Raw genomic sequence first — 26,061 nt, 5'->3', positions numbered from 1 at the left:
ATCAATAAAAGATTGAAAAGCTATTTAGAAAATAACAACTTATTAAGCACTAACCAAAGTGGTTTCCGAGAACGTAAATCAACTTTAAATGCTGCGCAGCAACTAACTTCCTTCCTTGTAGATAAACTAGATTCAAATAAAAAAGCACTTGGTATATTTCTGGACTTAAAAAAGGCTTTCGATACCGTCTCTGTCCCCATACTGATTAAGAAACTGGAAAACGTTGGTATACGTGGTCTGCCTCTGCAACTATTCCAGGATTATCTTACAAACAGAAAACAGGTAGTGAGAATTGGTGAATACTATAGCGATGAGGAAAGCATTAATTACGGTGTGCCTCAAGGTAGTGTCCTTGGGCCTACGTTGTTCCTTGTTTATATCGACGAACTTTGCAGGCTGACACTCACTAACTCCCAAATAATTACATTCGCTGATGATACTGTGGTACTGTTCTATGGAAACTCGTGGGATGAGGTTGGTAATATTGCTCAAGCCGGATTTAATTTAATCACCGAATGGTTAGGAAAAAATCTACTGTCACTTAACTTAACAAAAACTAAGATAGTTAATTTTAGCATAAGTAATAAGAATCGTCCTGCAGAAGGAACTATTGTAATCAAAGCGCATACTTGTCAAAGTGGCATGGTGTGCGCTTGTTTACCTATAGCTGAAACTTCATCAATCAGGTATTTGGGACTACAAGTCGATAAGAACCTTAACTGGCACGAGCATATTGATACACTTACGGGTAGAGTGCGTAAATTGATGTTCATATTTAAAACATTGCGCCATGTATGTGACAAAAACCTCTTAATTGCAATTTACAATGCCCTTTGCCAGTCAATTATATGTTACTGTATTGTAATTTGGGGAAACGCATCTAAAACGGCTATGCTGAAACTTGAGAGAGCACAACGGATGGTACTTAAGGTCATGACATTTAAGGGTTTTCGGCATGCTACTACAACTTTATATAGAGATCTTTCTGTGTTAACGGTAAGACAATTATTTGTACAGCAATTGGTCATTCTACAACACAAAAAGCTACCAGACTTTCCAATAACACGAAGAAGAACCGACATTGTATATTTTATTCCAAAGTATAACACAAAATTTGCAAAAAGATTTGGAAGAACTTTAGGACCAATGATATATAATAAACTAAGCAAAAACATAAATCTACGTACACTAAACTCGTATTCATGCAAATCAACAACAAGTAAATATCTAAAGCTGCAAAATTATGAAAATACGGAACTACTTTTAAAATAAATGGCTACTATAGACACACACATACACGCATGCACGCTCACACACACACACATACACACACACACACACACACAAACTCGCGCGCACGCTACATGGATATGATTGTAACTTCAAACATTAGTGCTAATAATTCATAACAATCACTGTTCATTTAGAGCTACCTTAAATATTAGATACCTACTCTAGACTGTAGCTACTTAATCAAATAATATGTACATAATACAAAATTAAATATTACCTAAGCGCAATCGTTGATTATAGTATTGTATAAAAGTAAAGATTGATGTGTCGTTTTTGCATATACTACGTGTTTACAACTAACTCTGCATTGCAAGCGCACATGGTTGTTAAGTAACCCTCTTTTTTGTTATGAACTCATTAAGTTAGGATCACCCGTGTTTGGGTAATCGTTATAAGAAATGAATTATGTTTGTTTTATATAAATTACTTTTTGTCAAACACTTACAGATAAAATCTAGAGAAAACTAATAGAACGGCGAATGCTGTTCCACCGTGATACAGTTATATAACTAGTACGGGGAACAGAAGACGCTTACCTACTCCTATGTTTAAATAAATTAAATGATGTGTACCTTTAGCCTTTAGTGCATATATAATATATGTATACCTAAATTAGCGCTGTCCAAATGTAAGCAGTTGTTACTTTTATGGTACTAAATAAAGTTTATTTTATTTATTATTTATTTATTAACCTTTCCATTTAGTTCCCTTAAACGTACTTACCCATACCCCGAAGTTAACGGAATTAAAAAAAAACCACGGTGTATATATGACAAATAATGCGACAAATGTTGCATACACATTGCAGTCATGAAATCGAGACTGCACTGTTTTTAACTTTTTTAATTGACCGTAAACGACCTATTTTTTTACCGGTAAAGTCGACCTTGCTGTCCATTTTTGAGAAAAATATTTATTGGAGTTTTGTTTTACCATTTGGTCGCCATGATTGAATTATGAATCCATACCAAATTGCAGCTTTCTAACACTAACGACCACGGAGCAAAACCGCGGACGCACAGGCACGGACATGGCGAAACTATGATGGTTCCTAGTACTAGATTACGGAACCCTAAAAATAGGCTCCTTCTGTCTATTTAATTTGAAATTACAGGTGAATACTCGTATTTCATACATCGTCTGCTTGCGTCAATGGCGGCGCATGGTCATTTCAATATTTTTACTAAACTGATCATGTGGACAAATAAAGCCATTTTTATTTTGACAAACTTGTCTAAGGCTGTAGGCAAGTTTGTTATAATAGAAATGTATCTTTACTTCAAAACTCTCATTATTATCACTAGTAAATTCAAACAAATTAATAAAGATATGATGTCAGGTCTTCGGGCGACTCGGACGCGGCGAGTACAACCGCTGTGGAGACGACGCTGGAGCGACTGCGGGGTACACGGGGGGCGCTCGAGGAGCTCTGGTCCGACCGCGAGCGGCGGCTTGAACTCACGCTGCAGCTCCGACACTTTGAGCGGGACGCGCTAGAGGTTTGTACTTATATAAACTAGAGGATCGAGGTTATGAGGTTGACAGGCGATTCAGACGCTACAAACGTTTACGAAGTTTTTTAATTCATGTGAGTCAACGCTAATTAGTACTTGTATTATCTTCCTTTCCTTCATCCAAAGTATGGAAAACGTTAGTATAGTGTTAAACAATGGCATGTTTCAGGTGTCTTCCCGGCTGGAACTGTGGGGCGACGAGTTACAGCGCACGGAGCCCCCGCGGGACCCGCAGCAGGCCGAGCAAGCGTTGGCGGCGCACAACGAGAGCGTCGCCAGGATGCAACACGCCACCTATCAGGTAATCTATATATCAACGCCAATCATATCGGGTACAGCTCCTTCATAATTAATACGAAGTGAACACATTACTGCACTTGAATGTATAAACTCCGCCCAAATTCACTCGTTACTCACGATACTTTTTTGATTTTTCTGAGGTTGCTAGGTAGCCAAGATGTAATTAGACACTATACTTTTACAGTAGAGCTCTATTGCTTGCCTACGGGCTCCATTTAGGGATTGCAAACCGGATTGATTTTCAATCCGGCCGGATCCGGCCGGTTTTTGGCCATAATCCGGCCGGACCGGATCCGGTTTGGTATAGGGATATTAAAGTTAATTAAATGATATATTTTTCTAATTTTTTGCGTAATACGTGTTCCTAAATCTATAATTTGAAGTTAATAAATAACTTCTTAACAATAAAATAGAACTTAGTAGTAAAAAGACTAAAAAGTGTTACAATGTCTATATCAGTTTAAAAACAAAATATGAAATCGGCCATTTATTATATTTAACCATTCGAAAGTGCTCAAATTTTCGATTACAATTATAACTTTGATTAGTTTCCAAAGCCCGATGATGGGATGTGGGGTGGGAATTGGAACTCCTTGAAAGGACATGTTTTTGTAACTATTCTTTGATTGAATTCTTTGTAACGTTGGCATCTATTCTATTAAGAAAAGAAAATATTTTACTTTTAACCAAAATTATATTAAATGTGCTCCAGTATTATCTAGCTCGAATTTTTTGCCCGAGAATGTAGCAGGCTGTATGATTTAAAAAATTCAACTTTTGTTATTTTACAGGAAAGTATAGTGGTCAAATTATAGGAAACAAACGTGACGTGACACGACGATCTTATGTGAAAAATAATAGAATGTAGGATTGAAAACCATCGCGGAAAGGGACTCCCTAAGAAAAGTTACTTCAATCAAATAAAGAATTGGCTACACATAGAGTAGCATGTACCAGGAGATGAAGATTGAATGAAATTGTAAAGAATTAACATTTTACCATATTATACATATACATATAATCATCGGAGTAAACTATATATCATATATTAATTCACACATATTGATGAGCCCAACTCTAGTCGGTAGAGTACTGCCGACTTAATTCTGATCATTTGTTTACTATTAATCTCCTATCATAACATTATGACACAATATTAACCTTCTCTTTAGCATAAATTACAAATGCCTTCCATGGCATCTGCATCCTTTAATTTATCCTTCTATTACAGTATTTATGTAATCGTCATATCGTGCCACCAACACGAAAGAAGATGAAATCTTCTTCTGTTCCCATTTATCGTCATAATAAATATATAAAAATATCTTACTAAATTCAAACTTTTTCATTCGTTTTATGTTCTGTTTAACTTCATACCTCTCACCCGTCGCCTTTTCCTCATCTGAAACGCACAGCGCGTGCTGTATTTAGGCGTTTTTTTATTTTACCGGATCCGGTAGCTCTTAAAAACTGCCGGATCCGGCCGGATTACCGGATCCGCCGGACCGGATTGCAATCCCTAGCTCCATTTTATTATAAGAAATATGTTGAAATGTTCAAAAAGTTTTCCTTATACCAAATATATACTATTATACATATAACTCCGGTGTAAGATAAATAAAGTCCAAGAAAAAAAAAACCGGTCAGGTGCGAGTTTGTTTTACTCGTGCACCGAGGGTTCCGTACAAACTTTGAATTCTCTCATGTAACTATAAAGGCGAAAGACTTTTGACCCGAAGTACCTATAACAAAGATACATTGATTGAGTAAGATGTGTAAAATCTAAGATAATTTCGTGCTTCGAATTTGACAGCTTAACGAGATGGCGATTACAGTTCCATACATTTTGCGGTAACTCTGAATGTCAAAAGTTGACTTTTGACAATTCAGTGATCGCAAAACATATGGCGCAGTACAGAGTACAGCGCCATCTATTTTGTTCACATTTTCATAAATCTTTTTTTTCCACTACTAAAAAAGAATAAAAAATTGTTTTGGAGCTTTAGAGATCGTTCAAATGCCAGGGGGGTTAAGTGGGGTATCTTGACCTAGTCACTAGACTTTGAAAATTTTCCCCCTCTTCATATTGCGCATTTCCCATAGTTATTAAAATAAAATAACAAAATAATACTTTCAATGTGTCCGTATTAGCGTTATTCATAACTATTCCAAATTTCAAATCGATAGCTTAAATGGTTCTCGAGTTGACAGACGGACGGACGGACGGACAGAGTCGTACCATAAGGATTCCTTTTGTACCTTTTTAGTACGGAAACCTAAAAAGTGCCTCGAAAAATCAAGAAAAATATAAACACGAATATATGGCGATATACCTTTGGCTTATGCTTAAGTAGATAGCGACACCGTTTGATATTTGACACATATCAGAGAAAGAACATGGGTTAAGTAGCCATATACGAGTATTCGAGTCATTCTATGATTTTTAGTCCTGTGTCGAAAGATGGCAGTAAATTTAGTTGACTACAAAATTTAGTTTGACAATACGCCTTTCGACTAAACTATCTTTGCTTAAAGTCAGTCATTACATGACCTAATGCAAATTCATTGTATTAAAGAGTACGTATACAATATTTATTTATACTTTCTACTTCACAGAGGATTATAGTTTTAAAAATTTAATTTTCGGAATTATCCACCTTAATCTAATGTTATTCTTTCAACTTAAATTATGTGATATACTTAGTCAGGTCATATGTTCTGTCAAAAAGGTTTTGACTGATAAAAAAGCTGTAGGTACAGATCCCTTATTATTCATACATATGGTTTGATAGCTTATTTAATGCTGAATTATTTACAACATATTTTAACGTAATTTGCTGTCTCAGTTTTGTATAGTTCTATGTAATATTCGGAAAAATGTTACAAAAAAAATGAAAAAAATACGCGACCTGTTCAAGGTGATTTTTATCCCTATTTATTTATTTTTCTTTTTTACAGGGTTGAATCTTACATAAAACAAAAGCCGGATTTTTTAGCATTCTTAAAATATATAATTAAAGTGTATTGGTATTGTTGAAATTGCAACTGTACGTGTTTTACCAAACCTACTCGTTGGATGGCAGTCAAAAATTAACGTATCACTGAAAAGTACCCTAAGTTGAAGTACAGACTGGTCGGAGAACTAAATGCTGGTGATGAAATGAAATACTAATAAAGTAGGTTCATACAAATAAACAATTGTACCTATTTTATTAATGTGACTCTGATTTTTACGCCCTTTTGTCAAGTATAATTTTTCACAATACAGCCGCGTATTCGCGTCTAACGAAAATCCCTACGTATACAAGTAGTAAATAAAGACGCGATCTAAATTTTAAAGTAATTATATTACGTTTTGATCAGTATACAACAAGCTTTCCAACCATGGGAAACTTTTTTTAATTAGAAGCTTTGTATTATATTTTATCAGTCAGCATAATGATGAAGATGCTTCGGTGGATGTGCGGAGTAACGAGACTCGACAAGATACGCAACGAGTACGTTCGCGGTAGCCTCGGAGTACGTAATATCGCCGATAAGCTACCAGAGAGTCGACTGAGATGGTTTGGACACGTAAAGACAAGACCTCCTGATTACATCGGGAATGTTGCTATGGGTCTGAACATCGCTGGGTCCCGAGGAAGAGGAAGACCCAAGATGAGATGGACAGATACCATAGCAAAAGACATGAGTGCCTGCGACTTTACAGTGGACGACACGCCCGATCGCGCGAAGTGGAAAGAAAAGATCAGGAAAGCAGACCCCGCAATCAGATGGGAATAATAATGCTGCGGAGAGAGAGAGAGAGAGAGAGATAACATTTTATCAGTCAAAACATTTGTGACAGGACTTATGACCTAACTAAGTAGAAAAACATATCAGAGTTTAATCTTACCAAACGCCAATTTATGATATACAACACTTAAAAAAATCACTTAATGTGCAGGTTTATCGTTTAGCCTGCGATTTTAATTTTCAAATATACGCACATACGCACTATAATTATTATTACCATCATTCGTGTTACCACTAGACCGTTCTAACGCCACTTATTAAACAAAGAAAAGTATAACTGGTTTATAATTTTTGTAACTTAATTGCTTGTGGTGTTCTAATACTTAATCAGGCATTTCCTTTTCTAAATCGATTCTTACATTATTCGCCTAATTACAGCGAATCCTGTAATTTTCACGGAACTATCTTGGCTTTCCATAATTTTAATCCGTTTCCTGTCCATTGACGGATACCGACGTGTAATTTGATTTATGCAACGAATTGGCCCAATTAAAAGTTACGTTTGAAATGAAAATGAAAATGAAAAATGTTTATTTGGGTAACAAATAAATTACAATTATAATATAATGGCTGGAGTTTCCTAGTAGATGAATATATACATCTGTGTCAGGAAACCCCGCTCTTCCGTTTGAGGTTTACAATAACTGTTTCCTAAATAAACTAGGTACATATTTGCAAACTGAAATTCATAGTACATAATGACAATTTCACATTACATGTGTATGTGTGTGTGTGTGTGCGCGCGCGTGCGTGCATGCGTGTGCGTGTGCGGATGTGTGTGTGTGTGTGTGTGTGTGTGTGTGTGTGTGTGCGTGAGAGATTGTTGGATAATTGTTTATTTTGAAAAGCGTATAACGTGTCCTTGTAGTAAAGCCTCTGTTTCATCATAGTTTAGATTTTTAAGCCACTGCATAAGGTTTTTTCTACAATCAAAAAATGTCATCGGGTATATATTTGTTTCCGTGTTAACTTTATTGTACAGATAAGCGGATTGGTATGAGAACTGTCTTTTTGCAAAAACGGACTTGCAGGCAGGTGAGGGCGCTATATTAGTGTTTCTTCTACGATTTTGGGTGACGGGTTTATAGTTAAGTGTCTTGTGTAGCTTCAGTAGTATATGCAAAATATAAAGTTTTCTCATGGTTAATAAGTCGCAGATACCATATAGTTCCTTTGTAGAGTATCTGTAGTGTTTAAAATACATTACCTTTAACAAGCACCTCTGTCCTCTCTCAACTTCTAGAAATTTAGTTTTTGTTGCGCCTCCCCAGACAGTTATACAGTAGGACATTATTGATTGAGCCAATGAAATATAGAGTTGATTTAATAATTGTTTTGAGGTAATGTATCGTAGAGTTTTAAACACCCATATTAGTTTACGTATTCTATTATTTATTTTCTCGATATGATGGTGCCAGGACAATCTCTGGTCTATGTGGATTCCGAGGTATTTGACAGAATTTTGTTTTTCAATTATGGGACACTCGCAGAGTGTTGTGTTAGGGTCGCAGTGATGTATTTTGAGGTAGATATTATCAGCTGGCTGGTTTCTATCGTACTTAGAGAAGCATATAAAATTAGTTTTAGACGTGTTAAGAGTTAGGAGATTTGATGCAAGCCAGTTGGAGACATTAACTAGTCCTATTTCCGCATCCCTATATACAGTTTCCCAGCATTTGCCCCTGAACACAACCACGGTATCATCAGCATAGGAGAAAATCCGACCATTTCTTACACTGAGGTTTGTTAAATCGTTGATGTATACAAGAAACAGAGTGGGGCCAAGAACACTGCCTTGCGGGACGCCAAACTGCACCCGCGTATCATCGCTTATTTGATCTCCAATTTTCACCTTTTGCGAGCGATTTTGTAGATAGTCCTCAAGCAATTCTAGAGTTTTATCTCTAAGACCTATCCTTTCTAGCTTGTTGACAAGAATGGGGTGGGACACCGTGTCGAAAGCCTTTTTGAGGTCCAGAAAAACTGCGAGACATTTTTCACCTTTATCCACGATGTCCGTAATTAGAGAAGTAAGTGCTATCGCTGCGTCCTCGGTTGATTTGGCTTGTCTAAAGCCGTATTGGCAGTCTGAAAGTATGTTAAATTTATTAAGGTAACTTATTATTCCTTTGTTAATTAGTTTTTCTAATATTTTAGACAAAGCAGATAGCACAGAAATTGGTCTGTAGTTATTAGGTTCCTCTCTCTTCCCACTCTTGTGCACAGGGGTCACGATAGAGTGTTTGAGCACGTCAGGAAATAAACCTTTATGAAAACACAAGTTCACCAGGTGGGAAATTACTGGGACTACTGCCACTTTAGCCTGTTTGAGGAATTGCGTAGGAATTTCATCACACCCAGGCGCACTATTAGATTTAAGTGACATGAGGATATTTTCTACTTCTTGAACGTCTGTATCTAGTAGTACAAATGAAGACGGATGTATGATGTTACCTTGGGTGTGGTTGCCAAGTAACATAGGATGTGCATTTATAATGTCCTCTGCAAGGTTCTTACCAACGTTTGCAAAGTAAAGGTTTACGTGGTTAACAGAGTCTAGTGGTGTTTCCTTACATTTTAACAAGTCCTGGTTTGGCGTTTTATTATCCTTATAATGGGTTATGGATTTAATTTAATAATATGGAAGTGCTGATTTGTGCGCGCTTAGAATCGGACGCGCATAAAATATGCAGCAGCATATTACCGAATAATTTATATTTATTCGCGATCGGCGCGACTTAGGTCGCTGCCCCGTATTTTTCGCAATGGGTTCGAAACAACTCATAGCGAATGAGTTACTGGCGTTCGTACAGAATGCCATAGACACCATGGATGAAGTCAGCATCAGGCAGATCTGCAAATCAAGTTTCAGTGAAGACGATATTTGCAGTGGCAAGGCGCTACTCTTCCAGACGCTCGGCAAAACTGACCAGATGCCATCCCGTCGGAGGGATGGGGGTGTGAAGAGTCTCCAGGACATAAATAAAGTGTTGAAGGAGACCGATCCAGACGACGTGCCTGCCTTCGTTGCGAAGCGGTTGGACCGGTTACCGCCGGTTACCTTCGATCACGTCGACGTCACCAGGCTGCTGAAGGACATAACATTCCTGAAGACAAGTCTGACTGAGATGCAGTCCAAGTTAGAGGTGGCAAATAAAACCATTTGTGAACTTCGTGTCGAGGTGGCGACGCTTCGTGACACTGTTTCGGAATGTAGGTCACACGAGGCCACTGACTTGGGCTCGGGTAGTGATGCGCGTGCAATTATGTGCAATGCTGGGTCAGCAACGAGCGATATGACGCCTGTCCCCGCCGGCCCGCCCCCCGCACCCCGCACGCCGCGTCGTGTCTTGCCGTCAACTGCTCCAGTTGGTGTATCAGCGACTCCACATCGCGATTACGCTGCTGCTGCAAAACTGAGAAAAGCACCTTCAAGGGTGCCTGAACATGTTTCTCGTGATGAGAAGCCACCCCGCGCCGAGAAAGGATTCACACAGGCGTCGAAGGAGAGGAGGCCGCGCAAGGCGCCTCGCAAGAGCCAGTGTGGCACGGCAGAGCCGGATATTGCTTCTGGCCTGAGGGTTGCCACACCGAACACGGCGCTATATGTTTCGCGCCTGCATGTTTCCGCCACGGCAGAAGATGTGGTGGAATATGTCCGCAAGAAGATTCGTTACGAGCTGAAAGTATTCCAGCTGCGATCGCGGCATTACGTGCACTTCAGCTCGTTTGTGGTGCGCGTCCCGCGGCCGCTGCTGGAAACCATCGCGAGCGCAGACTTCTGGCCGAAAGGTGTGATATTTCGGCGGTTTCGTGGGAATCTGCCGAATCCCGCACCAGAACAGGCGGCGCAACCGAAAACTGCGTCGTCAAAATGATATTTATATTTTAAGATTTTTATTATTGTATGTATGTTAGTCTGTAAGGTATGTATATATGGGCCATAGTTGCCTGAAAATAAATGATATTTAATTAATTAATTAATTAATTGTTCGCCATAGTGCCTTGGGATTTTTTGCCACTTTAGCAAGTTCTTGACTTTCGTACCTTCTCTTGAGCTTTTTGATAAGGTTATTTAAGTAGTTGCGATATCGTTTAAAAGTGATTTTCAAAACCTGGTTTTCGGGATCCGCTCGAAGTCTAAGCTGCATTTTGTTTCTGTTTTTTATACAGCTAAGTATCCCAGGTGTAATCCAGGGTTTGATTGTACAGTCAGCGGCAAATACTTTGTAGCAGTCAAAGTGGCCAAATAGTTCGGTACACCATACTAAATATATGGTGTACCGAACTATTTGGCTACTTTGGTTGCTACAAAGTATTTGACGCTGACTGTACGACGACTTTTTGGTAATTTTATTACAGTTTTGCTATCATTTAAAGACTCTTTAATTTTTATTATCATTTGTTTGATTACAATATTTGGGTCGTCACAAGTTAAAAGGGTATTCATGTTTTTCTCTAGAAGCTTATTGACAGCCAGCTCGTAATTAATAGATACAGTTTGTTTTTCAATCAACTTCTCCTTTTTGAAGCTAGATAATAATAAGATAACTGTATTATGATCAGACACGGATGTATTCAAGACAGCTACAAAGGCATTATATTTATTATTGTTTATTTTTAACATTACATGGTCAAGGCAACTACCACCTCTAGTTGGTAATGTGTGGCCAGATAATATGCCATGAGTAGATAGCATGTTGAGATAGTTCAGTCTGTTTTCGCCTTCATAGTTAGATTCTTGTACTCTGGAGATTAAGTTAATGTTTATATAGTTTAAATTTATAATTTCTTTAAACGCGGCTTGATTTATTGGTCTCTTTCTATTTTTTAGGTACAGTAACAGATGAGCGTGAATTAGCATGAAATGAAGTCGTATATAGTTATTATGACATCACTTTAATTCTTCTACTTGTGTAATGCATATGTATGGCTTGGTTTAGCGATTAAATTAACAATATTTGTACTTTGAAGTCGTAAATCGGCTCTGCAAAACGGCTCTAGCGATGTCTATGAAGTGTACAGGAGAGTAACTTACGACGACGAACGCTGGGTAAATGGGTAAATGCATAGTGGCAGAATGTCATGATGCCTGTGCCACAAATTTATGTGGAATGGAAGTTAAAAAAGAGGACTATGCCGGCCTAGGCCTGCAAGATTTGTATGAAATTCCATTAACGACCTCTTGTCCTAGCCGCGCCTGAAACGTCATACTTCGCAGCCTATTATAAGGAATATAACATTAATATTTCATTGCACGTTTGAGAAAAGCACTATACATACTTCGGCGGAAAATATGGGGTTGCCCGCCTCAGACCTATCCATCCGTCTATGTCTTCGGCCGGCAACCCCTTTGTACTATAAACGTGGATTGAGATCAGCTCATCTTATCTGGCCCTTGACTGAAGTGAATTAATAATTGTGTCTTTTATTCATTCACTAATACGGTCTTCTGTGTTAAACTACCTAAACTTTAATTGCAGTCATGAAAGTATTCAGTTCCTTGTAGAAACTATGCTTATATGATCACTAACTTATCCCTATCTTACTACGCGCTCGGTTGTCATCTTATACCTTTAAACAAGCAATTCTTGTATATATATAAATGAGGTTTTTTAAGTGTCGGCAACGCACATGTAACGCTTTTGCAGTTGCAGGCGTCCACCTTTTTTTTTTTTTTGTTTTTTTTTTTTTGTTTTTTTTTTTGTTTTTTTTTTTTTTTTTTTTTTTTAATATTATAGGACATTATTACACAAATTGACTAAGTCCCACAGTAAGCTCAATAAGGCTTGTGTTGAGGGTACTTAGACAACGATATATATAATATATAAATATTTATAAATACTTAAATACATAGAAAACGCCTATGACTCAGGAACAAATATCCATGCTCATCACACGAATAAATGCCCTTACCAGGATTTGAACCCGGGACCATCAGCTTCGTAGGCAGGGTCACTACCCACTAGGCCAAACCGGTCGTCAAACAATTCTACGGTGACTTAACATCAGGCGGGCCGAATGCTTGTTTGCCATCGACGTGGTATATATAAAAAAAAGATATATATACATATTTATGTACTCCGGGGATGTCGGAAACGGCTCATACGATTTCGTTGAATTTGCGATTTGAGGGGTTGTGCGGGGCGAAAAATCAATCTAGCTAGGTCTCTAGGAAATGCGCATTTTAGAGTTTTTATTTGGTTTCTGAGCAAAGCTCGGTCTCTCCGATATAAATATAATTCGATTGTTTTTACTTACGCATCTTTTAAAATTTCTCATTAAAAATGCAAGCATTTAATTAAAACAACGTAGTATCTCTCCTTTGTCTTTGATATACAGATCAACAATATGCACTTATTTTTAACCGGTTTTAGTTTAAAGAAGGAAGACCTTCTGTATTCGGTGGTGGCTATCTTTTTTTTTTAACTGTGTGTTCACCGATTTTTCAATGTCTTTTTAGGCCATCCTGTTTAAATCCAAATGTACATTTGCGTTTGTTTATTAGGTGGTACAACAAGGGCAGGAGTTGGCGGGCGGCATCGCGGAGGCGGCGGACGCGATGGTCACAAGCGGCGCGGAGGGCTCGGAGCCTGCCCCGCTAGATGCGCAGGCCCGCGTGCAGCTACTGCTCGAGTTCCTGCATGACCGCCAGCTCGATCTGGAGGAGCTCGCCGAGGAGCGCCGCGCGCGCTTTGAGCAGTGCGTCCAGCTGGGTCAGTCTTGCGTGCCTTTTTCTCATACTTGGTAGTTTATTTATTTATCTTATCTTCTAATTTTCTTGCGGATACACTTCGACCCATAGGGATCTTTTGTGTAGTTGCCCCCTAAGGAAAGATCCGTCAGCTACTCAAGAGCTTTTTTGACCATCTCCATGTGTTGGATGATGTAGCTTATGGGTAGACATGTGTAAGTAATGCGCGTAACATCACAAATGAGATATCACTCAAACGCGTAATATTGCATTACGCATCACTCCGAGAAACCAAGCATTACTTCAAACATCACTCGAGCACATGACTGGCCGACACGCGCGTAAACTCGTAAAGCATCAATATAGATTGACGCGCCGGTAGTCGGTACGAAAGGTCCGTTCAAGTCTATATACAATCCGCGTAATGTATAATGAGCAATGAGACGTGATGGTGTGATGTGTGATGTTTGTTTGCCATGCTATCATTACTTTGCTACCCGCTCGCACCCGCACTCACTGCTCGCTCGCTCTCATTCCGCAATGCTTTCGGAACACTTCGGATCGGTCCGCTCGGCCGGTCGGTAGCAGTCGCATTTGAGTTATTGCAAATTTCATTAAATTGATACGATAACGGATTTTTGCACCTGCAATCGATTTAAAACTGTTATGCGTTAACATAGAGCTTACAATGTTTTTAGTATTTTACCTATAAGGATGCGGCTAAATGATAATTCGCTTGCGAGTTTGAATTTGACGAACAAAAACGTATTTACTGTTTATTATTGTTGTGAAATGTTTGGTTTGGTTGACTTTCGCGGCAAACTAAATTAAGCACGAGTGAAGTTACTTATTTATCTTTAATTTAATAGTGAGCTAGTGTTTACAGTACATTCTCGTATTAGTATCATATCATAATTTTATTGATATACCCAAATAAAAATACTACTACGTGACTCTCGATGGCGTTATCTCATTAATTAACAGATATTTTCTTTTATTTTTTATCTATGATGCATATTTTACGACTATAAAAATAAAAACATTAACAAAAACGATCTATCACATGGCGGTGACAAAACGCAATGCGTAATAGATCGACGCGCCGATATGATACGCCCTAGAGTCCTAACACTCGCTGCGTAATGTAGTTGGTACTGTGATGACTGTGATGAGTGTGATGTTGCCATCACGCGCGCGCCCGCGCGCTGTATTCGTTCGGGTAAATGTTTCGTTTCGAGTGATAAGTGATGTGATATCTCAGTGTAACATACGTTTTCGAAAAAGTGATGTGATATAGCATTACTTTTTGAAGCACTGTTTCGCGCATGTTTACTTATGGGTAGCCTTTTGAATTCCTTTAGTTCCAGGTAGCCTGCTCCAAAGTCCTTCATTCTTTGTCTGGCGAGGGCGTGACATTCACACATTACTGTGTGCTACTGTCTTTTCCTCTTCGCCACACATTCGACAATCGGTGTTGTCGGAGTGTCCCATCCTGTCCAAAACTCCTTTGACTCCGTAATGGCCCGTAAACAACCCTGTTATAGTTTGAGGTTGTCTCCTGCTAAGTTTCCATAGCTTTTTGCTCCAACCGGAGTCTACTCCTTGTATGGAGAGCTTTGAGTGCTTTAGACCCGTCAGACTGTCCCGTTATTTTTAGTGTCTGGTCTTAGTGTGGTCTTTGATAGCCGTTATAATGGTTCCCTGTGAGAGCCCCACGAATGGTTCAGGACCTATATGGTTACTTACAGATCCGGCTCTGGCAAGTACATCTGCATTTTCATGGCCTATTTTATTTAATGTTCATGATACAAAAGTAAACATCATACAAAAGGCGGCCTTAATGTTATAACCACATCATCCTAGCGCTCTGTCTCTCAAAGATGCAGTTCGATTATTCTTTTAAAATAATGTTGAAGAGTAGGTATATAGAGTTATATAGAACATAAATATGTAGTACAAAGGCGAACTTATCCCTAAGAGGGATCTATACCTAAAGTAACCATCGCCTCCTCCTCCCCCCCCATCGCCTGAAAACACGTGTAAATTCAATCGCCTGAAAACACATGTAAATTCAATTATTTAGTGCGATGGCCAAGTCTCAATATATTTATATAAAACATTAAAGAATTTTAATATTGATATGCGTCACTATAAGATGCTGTTAATTATTACGTAACAACTTAATGCTTCGAGTACGGAGATTCCAGACACAATTGATTTTCAATTGTTATGGACCACGATCGTGGTCTTAGAGACTGGACGTATTAAGACAGAAAGTCGCTTAAGTAGAGACTGAATAAATTAATAACCGACTTGGTATTACATGGATCTCACAACTTTTTACCGCAGAACAACTGAGTTGCGAGACTTGGTTTTTTTGACAAGTATTGTTTTTGATGGGATCTCATTTCTTTTTGTATTTTGTAGACAGTTCTACTTTTTTCCTTTTCGGTACCTTCTACTTATTGTATATATGTATAAATAAAACATAAAACATCGTTACGAATAAAGCCAATATTGAAAAATTTAACTGAAGACTTGACTGTATGGGCTTAATTTTCTTTGCGGTCTTTTCTAGATTTTTTAGTTTTTCCTTGATTCATACACCAAACACTACTTATATTCCAAATTTGAAGCTTCTAGGTCTGCTAGAAGTGCCTTAGAATTTTGATGATCGGTGAGTCAGTGAGTGACAGAATTAAGAAATTTGACCCGTTATAATTCTTAAAATACTGGTTCAAATTGAATGAAATTTGAAATATACCGTGTCTTTACAATGCCTGCATGGTTACTGAAAATTCAGTCTTCTAGTTTTATCCACAACGAAGTTACAGGGGGTCGAAAATGGTCTGAATTGCTTCGAGAAAAGGATGGTACGGCCGTGCTTTTTTGCTTGACTTGGTGGGGGCACTGCCGTGCCCCCAGATGTAGTACAAAGGCGAACTTATCCCTAAGAGGGATCTATACCTAAAGTACTTAATGCTATATTATTTCATTGCATTGTTATGTGTACTTACATATGTATGTAAAGGTTTAGCTCAATCGAGTAATATTAATTGGGTCTAATTTAGCTTGAAAGATGTGACCCGAACAAACATGTTACAAAAAAAGCTTATAATAAACATTGCAAGTTAAACAACAGCTTTATAGTCTTGGCCAAAGTAGCCAAATGTATCGTTACACATTTTTGATACCAAAGAAAGATCCGATATATTGTGTTCCGATATATTTGGCCTCTTTGCTGTCACTATCTAATTGATTATAAGAATATATAGATGTAAATAGAAGAGGTTAAATTAACATTTTTAGACGACGGCAGATACTTTTGGGCCTTGTTCTAGCAATATTAACATATAGAATAATGCCCCAAAACTGCTGACTGTACACACTCATACGTGTAGGTATTATAAAATGTGAATTATCATAACAAATAAAACCAAAATATAAGTCTGAGTGAAGGATAATCGATAGTTCATCAATAAGTACTATAAATGTAACAATTTTACATTTCTACAATTTACTAGAATAGAATAACAAGGAAAATTCTTCCTAGCTACATTTCATTTGAAATGTTTAGTTTAATTTATTTATATTCATATTTATTTCGTATTGTACGTCAACACATTATAAAGATAAGATTAACACTTAATACACTTACAATATACTTATTTAAACGTTGTCGTTACATAAAAGCGGTAGTCATTGTTTGTGTACAGTTTATATAAATTAGTAATCACAGCATGAATCACACAGGTCAGTTCCAAAAGGATGCCACGCAGGTGGTGAGTTGGATCCGCAATGGGGAGGCGATGCTGGCGGCTTCGTTCTCGATCCCTGGGACGCTGGCGGAGGCGGAGCAGCTCAAACGGGAGCACGACCAGTTCCAAGTGGCGGTGGAGAAGACGCATGCGAGCGCGGTGCAAGTTAAATACAGGGCTGATGCTTTGCGCGCCGCCAATCATTATGACCCACATACTATCAGGTAATGTCATTGCATTTGCTTACTATGTATCATATTACATTAGCCGCCGTTAAAATATGCATTTGTTTAATTTGAGGTAACATACTCACTGGAAGCCGTTGCGCCGCGGAGCAACGGCATTATCGTTACTGGATTTTGAAAAATCCGTAGGTATAGAGAACTGGCCGGAAATCGTGGAATCTATATTCTTTGTCATGAGAATTAAAATATGACAACGCTGCGCAAAAGCATCCGAATGTTATTAATATTATAATATGTCCTTATTATAGAGAGATTTCTGAAGAAGTAACTGAGCGCTGGCAGCGCCTGGTCACTTGTGCGGAGGAAAGACACAAGCTTGTCACGGCGTCGCTCAATTTCTATAAAACCGCTGAACAAGTGTGCTCGGTATTGGACTCGCTGGAACGAGAGTACCGCAGAGATGAAGACTGGTGCGGGTCGGCGGCCGCTCCTTCCACTGACGAGCTCACGCAGTCGCAGGCTGTTGATAAGGCGGCACAGGTTAGTACTTACGTCGGGGTTCCGAAGAAATCCGTAGTTTTAAGATGAGTAAGATGCATAAAATCTAAGACTATTTCGTGCTTCGAGTTTAACTGGTAAACTTGATGGCGCTGTACAGTTCCATACATTTTGCGGTAACTATGACTGTCAAAAGTTGACGTTTTACAACTTAGTGACAGCAAAGCATATGGCGCAGTGCAGCGCCATCTGTATTGGAAACTAAGGGGCACGTTTTTTTCTTACACTTTAAACATCTCTATTACAATCAATTATCTTTGCTAAAATATAACTTGGCTCCATTAGTGTTTTAAGTACTAGCTTTAATAACAACTGTGTAATTTTCTTGGTAGGTGGCAGCCCTAATAGTGAAGCACGGCGAGCAGAAGGAGGCGTTTCTGAAGGCGTGTACGCTGGCGCGGCGCACAGCCGAGACATTCCTTAAGTACGCGGCGCGCTCCGCGCAGGTGCACGGCCAGACCGCCGCCGCTAGCAAGGCGCACCACGAGCAGACTAGGGCTATTCTCGACACTCTGCTCTCGCAGGAGAACAAGGTACGGTGATTGTAATACAGATTATTAGGGTGACAACACTATATATTGAGTAAAAAATGTTTTTACCTCAGCAGCTCGAACAAGGGTACTTTCCTGCTTAAAAACAGTGTGCACAGTCGCATTGCTCATTATCTGTTCTCTCTGTCCCTTTCACGTCATTAGCAATAAGAACGAGAATAATAAACTTCAAACAGCAAAAAAATACAAAGATTATTTATCACACAAAATAAATAATTCTACTTTTAACGATCTCTACTTTTACAGTTTACAGTTTTTTTTACAAAATAAAGTTGTCAATTAAACTGTCTAGTACCTGGGCGACCGAGCTCGGTTATAACTATTTATTGTAATATGGTGGTCTATAATATAATAAAATATGGTGATATAATATAATTTTTATAATCAACTGTTTAAACAGTTGTTTGCTAATTTTAAACTTTAAACAGGCTAATTTTAAATAAACAATAAAACAATGGTAAAATAGTAATAAATATGTATATATATATTTAACCATCCCGTACTACTAATGTTAAAATAGACCTATATGTTATAATTATTTTTTACACTAAAATAAAGATATTATTTACTACTCTATTAGTAATTCAATAAACGCTACCTATGCGGCCTCACCATTTTTTCATAGTGGCACGCGCCTTTGCCGTTTTTAAACAATAGATAAGACGATAATCCGTAGAAGCTCACGGAGAAAAATAGAAACTATAAGTGGCTATTTTCATATCATTTTATTGAATTTCTTTTGTTTTAGTGTGTTATTACGACAATTAAACTTAATCCATTAGCGGCTGAATTGCTTGATGACGCCGATTTTGATGATTTTTAGATACATTAGTATACAATGTGTGTAAACCACGTATAGTTTTTTTAGGGTCGGCAACGAGCATGTTCTCTGGAGTTACAGGCGTACATAGGCTACGGAGACTGCTTACCAACAGGCGGGCCGTATGCTTGTTTGCCACCGACATAGTATAAAAAAGGATGATGAATTTTATCGACAAATCCCCCCTAAAGGTGTTTTGGAAGGAACATTGTCTTACAAAAGTCTGTTCCGTATTACATTCTGTAATGTAAGAAATAGTACATAGAAATAGAAATAGTAAAAAAGTTGCGCCAAAAAAGACCTTTTACTCGCACCAATGACAGATCATGATAACAATGATACATTGTACCTAGTTGGTTACTAAGTTCTGTTACTCGATTTGTAACCTCTTTATTTCCGTTAAAATAAATGCTACCGAAAAAATAAAAAATGACATAATGTGGTGGATTTGTGAGCTATAATTATATACCACACATAACGCTTATCTCGTCGTATCTATAATGAATTGGGGTCCAAAAGAGAATCGTATCGCAGTCATTGCGTTGCACAAATGTGGGCACCCGCCAAACATGATTTAAAAGTTGCTTGAAAACCTAAAAATCACCAAACAATTTGTTTATCGCACAATTAATAGATACAATAGTACTCAGAGCTTCGATGACCGCAAGAGGTCCGGAAGACCACGCACCGTTCGGACTCCAAGCTCTAATAAAGGCAGTGAAGGCGAGAATTGCAAGAAACCCCGTCCGGAAGCAAAAGTTGTTGGCTATACAGATGTATGTGAAGAGAAGCTCCCTAATAAAGTTATCAATGAAGACCTTGGACTACACGCTTACCGCAGACAAAAAGGTCATTCGCTTAATGGGCGATTTACCTTTTGACCGCCAAAGACGTCATATGACGCGCGCGGCTATAGCCCAATATCAACCTTCACGATTACACGCCGCGTATGATAGGCGTGGCGTTCAAAAGGTTAAAGACTATAAGGCTAGAGAGAAGTCGCGTGCTATTGAACCGGTACGCACAAAATGGCCACCGAAAAATATTATTTACAGATGAAAAAAAATTTACCATTGAAGAATGTTGTAACCGCCAGAATGACAGAGTGTATGCAAAAAACAGTCAAGAGGCTATTGCGGCTGTTCCGAGAGTGCAACGAGGCCATCATCCCTCTTATGTAATGATTTGGCTGGGTGTGTCATACTCAGGGCTAACACAGGTTCATTTCTGTGAAAAAGGTGTGAAAACTGGGGCCAAAGTTTACCAGGAAACCGTTCTCGAACCAATAGTGAAGCCCTTAAGCCACACGCTATTTCAAAACCAGCCATGGGTCTTTCAACAGGACTCAGCTCCTGCACGAAAGGCAAAAACAACTCGAGTCTGGTTTCGAAGGAATAAAATTGATTTTATTGCCCACGAAGACTGGCCGTCCTCCAGCCCGGACCTTAACCCCCTGGATTATGCCATGTGGCCGGTTATTGAGGAGAAAGCCTGTGCTAAACCCCACACAAATCTTGACTCCCTCAAGCGGGCCATAATTAAGACAGTGACGAAATTAGACATGACAATCGTGCGTGCCGCTATTGATGACTGGCCTCGTCGTTTCAGGGCCTGTGTCAAGGCCAGAGGAGGCCATTTTGAATGATATTGTCATATGTAATTCCTGATTTTGTGTACTTCGTTTTAATACATAGTTTATTCAATTTTCGTTAGTATTTTTATGTAGATAAAGATTATTGCAGTAACAGAATTTAGTAACCAACTAGGTAGTAGTGGTGGTTCAGGTGCTACAGCTATTGCCTACTTTCGAGTTTGGTTTTAGACCATCTATTGCCACATTTTCGAACAGTGGCGTGAAAAGTATGTTTTATTAATGTTATTTAATATACTAGACGTGCCTGTGGCTCCACTCGCGTAAGTGAGATAAAGAGTTTGTCTTATGTTTAAATATCAACCTTGTTAGGGGTCAGAATTGCAATTTTGATTGTAATTTCGGACGCGATATAGCGTCCGTTGGACTTAAGGGGGTAGTAAGATTAAATTTATGTGTTTGAATTTGGCAATAGTACGCTTATTTTATTAAAAGATTAAAATGTTTCTTACCTTTAATTAAAAAAAAAAATAATCAATAATTATATTGCAAGCAAATAAATCGTAAGTTAATCATTTTATATGTAAATCTTGATAGTTTTTCGTCTATTACTTTATTGACAGCATTGAAATTGCGGACTTTTGTCTATGTTCTAACCGGCCACACCCAAGTGCAAGGCCTTATGGAGGGTAGACGTGCCTCTGACCTCCATAGATTTTATGAACATAGTGTAACCTTCCAATAGGCAAATCCGAGGTAATGACAATAAGACACTTTGGTACAAAATCAGTTATTTTATTCACTTTAATATCAAACAATACTTTTTTTAAATCAACAGTACAAGTCTAAAGTTAAACACGAACTGTTCGTTCCGAGCTGGATCCTTGCCTTTTATAACATCAAGTAGCACCCCTGGTTGGTCTGGTTGTACCTGAGTTATGGCGGAATAATCATATTGGAATAGATATATACATATTGGGTACTCGTAGGCGAGTTGTTACAATAGACAAAGACAAACTGAAATAGTTAATAATTTATATAAAATACTAATAATTTACATATGGTAGTGTGACATAAATCAAAATATTTGAAAAAAAAATGTTCCCAAAGTTGTATAGACAAAGCCAGGTGGGAGCAATGTTGCTGTAGCAAAATATTTGTATGCTAATTACTGGCAACTATTTCTCCAGCATCAGACCACACATGCGCAAATATAAAGGGTAATTCTAAGGAAGATCGACAGCCCTTGACTTAAACTTTGTAGATGGGGTAGCGTTACCACCGAAACCAACCTACAGTTGCCGAAAATGGCCGATAAAATGAAAATTTTCATGAAACATTTTTTAGCTGATTGTGAAGTAGATACACAGCGGTAGATACAAACGGTAATTTTTATGGTCTTGTTCCATTCTCACATTTGATCAATAGATTTGCATAGTTTTTTCTCATGATACGTGCGCCGTATTCGAGAAACGAGTCACTAAAATTCCTAAAATTTTGTAAGGCGCCATCTCTATCCGTCCTTCGTTTTTTTCCCTTTCTAGGATTTTCAATTTTATTTATTTACATCATGACCAAACAGTGATGTTTGATAATTATTTTGATGTTTTCTGAATGTTCCTCTACCTATATACGAATGTACCCTCTCGGTAGGGTAGATTCATCCATTAGAGAGCTTACACCAAAATTCAATTTATTCATTTATTATAAAAGTTATCGACTTCTAACGTTCTGAGTAGAGAACGGAATGTACGGATAATGTTAAAATAACTAATTGAGTAATCTATCTCTAAAGACAAATTTTTGAAAAATATAAACTAAAAAGTGTCCGAATGGTGCCTATCTTCCCCTATCTGCAATCGTATTAGATTATCGAAAGTCTGAACGACAATTTGTACGGATTGTTTACAGAAACAAAATAAAAATATAAACATTGTTACTGAAATTGTGTCAGTTACGTTGTTGTGACTGGTTACGTTGTTGTTTAGAAATGTAAATATCATTCCAAGTATGAAAATATTTATATCTAAATGTAACCATTGTACAAGGTTTCTACTGGCAGCCGATGTTAGCTATTGTCATTGTCAGTGTCATCGGCGAGTCCGCGCAGAGACAATAAGGCTTTTGTTCTGCGTTCGTGATGGTATCAGGCAGGTCGTTACAGTGCTCGCACATGTACCATGAGGCGCGATATCGTTGGAACAAACCTCATGCGTATTCGGAAGTCCCGTGCGATGTGATGTTCAGGACTTATCTAATGTTGTTTGTTCAACCGGTAATAAACAGTGTACAATTTATATTTTATATTAGATAAAGCGTTTGTATTGAAATGCGGCGTTGATGCAGGTATTAGAACACTGGACGGTCCGAAAAAAGAGGCTCGAGCAGTGTCAGCAATTTGCGCTGTTCGAGCGGTCGGCGCGCGCGGCCGTGGAATGGATCCGGGAGACGCAGGAGCGATGCGGCGCGGCAGCGGCTGCGGCGGCGGCCGGCGTGGCGCGAGAGTCGCGCGAGCGGGTGCGCCTGCTGGCGCAGCTCGCCGACGGCCTCGTCGAGAAGGGACACCCGCACGCCGTGCAGATCAAGGAGTGGGTGGCCGCAGTCGATGCTAGGTATTTTATTTTCTTCATATCTCTCAAATTCGTGAATTCAGCATTTATTTACAATAACCATATTGCCATTATTCTTAATAAACCTAAAACCATCTTACAGCTTAGTATTCTTCTATAAAGGGTCTAGCATGCTAAGGAAGGAGAAGTGGCCCCTGTAACGAATATCGGATTTTCGGATCTTATAATACAGAAACACCCTAACTTTCAGCCTCCTATCTTGAACCGTCACCGAGATAATGTCAAAAACGTCATTTTATGGACACATTTTTCAAAGTCGTTTTTCTCCTGAACAATATAAGGTAGAGCAATCAAACCAAATCATAGCTACAAAGAATGAGTAGGAGTATAACTCAGATTTAAAAAAAATATTTGATTCCCTGAAAAAATAATGATTAAAATGTCAGTGATTTTTTTGACAGCTTTTTACAAGCTTTTTCACCTGACCGTTGTGTTTGTAATCAAATTTTGCAAGTTAAATTTGACCCACTTCCCGGTTTCCGATGAAGCTGAAAATTTGCATACATATGTAAGTCGGGTGACAATGCAATATTATGGTACCATCGAGATGATCTGATGATGGAGACAGGAGGTGGCCATAGGAACTCTGTGATAAAACAACGTAACCTAATTGTGTTAGGGGTTTTTAGAATTGTCTTGATGAGTATTAGTTACTTGTGGAAAGAAAAGTACAGTCAGCGATAAAAGCTTGTACCAAAAATGTAATTTTTTCCATTATCTTATTTTCAACAAGTATTTGTAAAGGTACACCTATGGAAAAAAATCACATAAACTGCAAATAGTATTAGCTATTAACATCCGAAAAATCAACTCAATATCATTGGTGCAACATACTTTAAAAAAAAAAGAAATGTCAACGAAAGCGTTTAGTTGAAAGTTAAGATGTTTCTATATTATAAGATAGCCAACAAATGACAGTATAAAAATCCGATATTCGTCACAGGGGCCACTTCTCCTTCCTTAGCCTGCTAGACCCTTTTATGTGTAAGTAGTTGAATAGTAATATAACTGTGACGCTCCTCTAGAGTCTCTAGTTAGACTGCCAGTTTGAAGTTGGTATGTGCCATTCAAAATTATAGTAAGGAATTATTACTAACACTTTTTTTTTAAATATTTGGTCTTTGTAATTTTAATAATATTAAGTGAAATCCTATATGTTTAAAAATTGCGCAGTAGCCTATGCTCATTAACTTCATTAGTTGGGAAAAAATTAAATAACCATTACAGATATGCAGAATTTAGTGGAAGTATGGAGGGCGGCGAAAGCGAAGCGGAAAGCGACTCCGGCGTGGCGGCGTCGTTGGCGTCCTCGCAGTCGGCGGACAGCGAGGCGCGCGCCGCGCCGCAGCCCGCCAGCGCCGCCGACGACAAGCGCCGCAGCGCCCGCCGGAAAGAGTACGGGCACCTCTATAATTCTATATTACTCGTGACATTCAACACGCGATGCTAACGGGGTGTTGTAACGGGGCATCCACAAAATATGTCAGACAATGATTGCATTGCTCATGATTTTATCGTTTGGTTACAATTGCTGGTTTTTATTAATACTTGTTGTTCCTATTCGGTATTGTATTGCTCTATGGCTGTGATATTACTTTACGTTTTAACTACGACAATTATATTATTAGTTGGCAATAACATTGTGGTATAAAAAATTTAGTACACTTGTTGAGTGGCATACAAGTAACTCTCATACTTTTGGTTTCAGGTTTATCATGGCTGAGTTACTCCAGACTGAACGTGCTTATGTCAAAGATTTGGAAACATGTATTACTTGCTACCTGCGAGAAATGCGTACCGACCCAAATTCTGTGCCTCAGGCTTTGCAAGGAAAGGTAAATATGAACATTTTGTTTTAAAAACAATACCTTTATACATAACCTTAAAAATATTACCAATATTAATCGCTATCATGCGGAAACGTGGCGTCACATAAACCTATAACCTATTTTAGCCATAAAATTACCCCTGAAATATTGTCTGACGTAAAACATAATTTAAACCAATATGAATGGGCTGTCTTACAAGTGCTCTATCCTTTAAACCGTAATAAAATTATTAATTATCCAGACCGGTTCTCGGTGAACCTCATACAAACGAATGGCTTAGCTATTGTTTATAGATTTTAATTAAGTTATTATTTTGTAGGAGGAAATAATATTCGGTAACATCGAGGAGATCCATCGTTTCCACGAGCGAGTGTTTCTACGGGAACTGGACAAGTACGAGACGATGCCGGAGGACGTCGGGCACTGCTTCGTGACGTGGGCGCGCGAGTTCGACATGTACGTGGCGTACTGCCGTAACAAGCCCGACAGCAACGCCGCCGTCGTGCAGCACGCCGGGGACTACTTTGAGAGGTATTTTTTACA

At 38.5% G+C, this 26,061-nt stretch overlaps 1 protein-coding gene across 5 annotated transcripts in view; it reads left to right on the top strand.

Moving 5' to 3' along the window:
* The window catches only part of LOC133526768 (kalirin), a 228,163-nt gene that overhangs the window by 54,663 nt on the left and 147,439 nt on the right, over nt 1–26,061 (top strand). For all 5 annotated transcript variants that reach the window (XR_009800775.1, XM_061863506.1, XM_061863515.1 and 2 more), the window contains exons 13-22: nt 2,633–2,792; nt 2,977–3,108; nt 13,411–13,618; nt 17,350–17,578; nt 17,848–18,079; nt 18,430–18,630; nt 23,406–23,671; nt 24,917–25,084; nt 25,398–25,524; nt 25,838–26,049. Coding sequence is in view for 4 of the 5 variants with exons in the window: in XM_061863506.1 (XP_061719490.1) it covers nt 2,633–2,792; nt 2,977–3,108; nt 13,411–13,618; nt 17,350–17,578; nt 17,848–18,079; nt 18,430–18,630; nt 23,406–23,671; nt 24,917–25,084; nt 25,398–25,524; nt 25,838–26,049 (1,935 nt within the window). In the remaining variant the exon portion in view is untranslated. The remainder of the gene's footprint in view (nt 1–2,632; nt 2,793–2,976; nt 3,109–13,410; nt 13,619–17,349; nt 17,579–17,847; nt 18,080–18,429; nt 18,631–23,405; nt 23,672–24,916; nt 25,085–25,397; nt 25,525–25,837; nt 26,050–26,061) is intronic.

The sequence above is a fragment of the Cydia pomonella genome, chromosome 1 (genome assembly GCF_033807575.1).
Source record: "Cydia pomonella isolate Wapato2018A chromosome 1, ilCydPomo1, whole genome shotgun sequence".
Taxonomy (NCBI): domain Eukaryota; kingdom Metazoa; phylum Arthropoda; class Insecta; order Lepidoptera; family Tortricidae; genus Cydia; species Cydia pomonella.
This window is presented reverse-complemented; position numbering and strand designations above follow the sequence as displayed.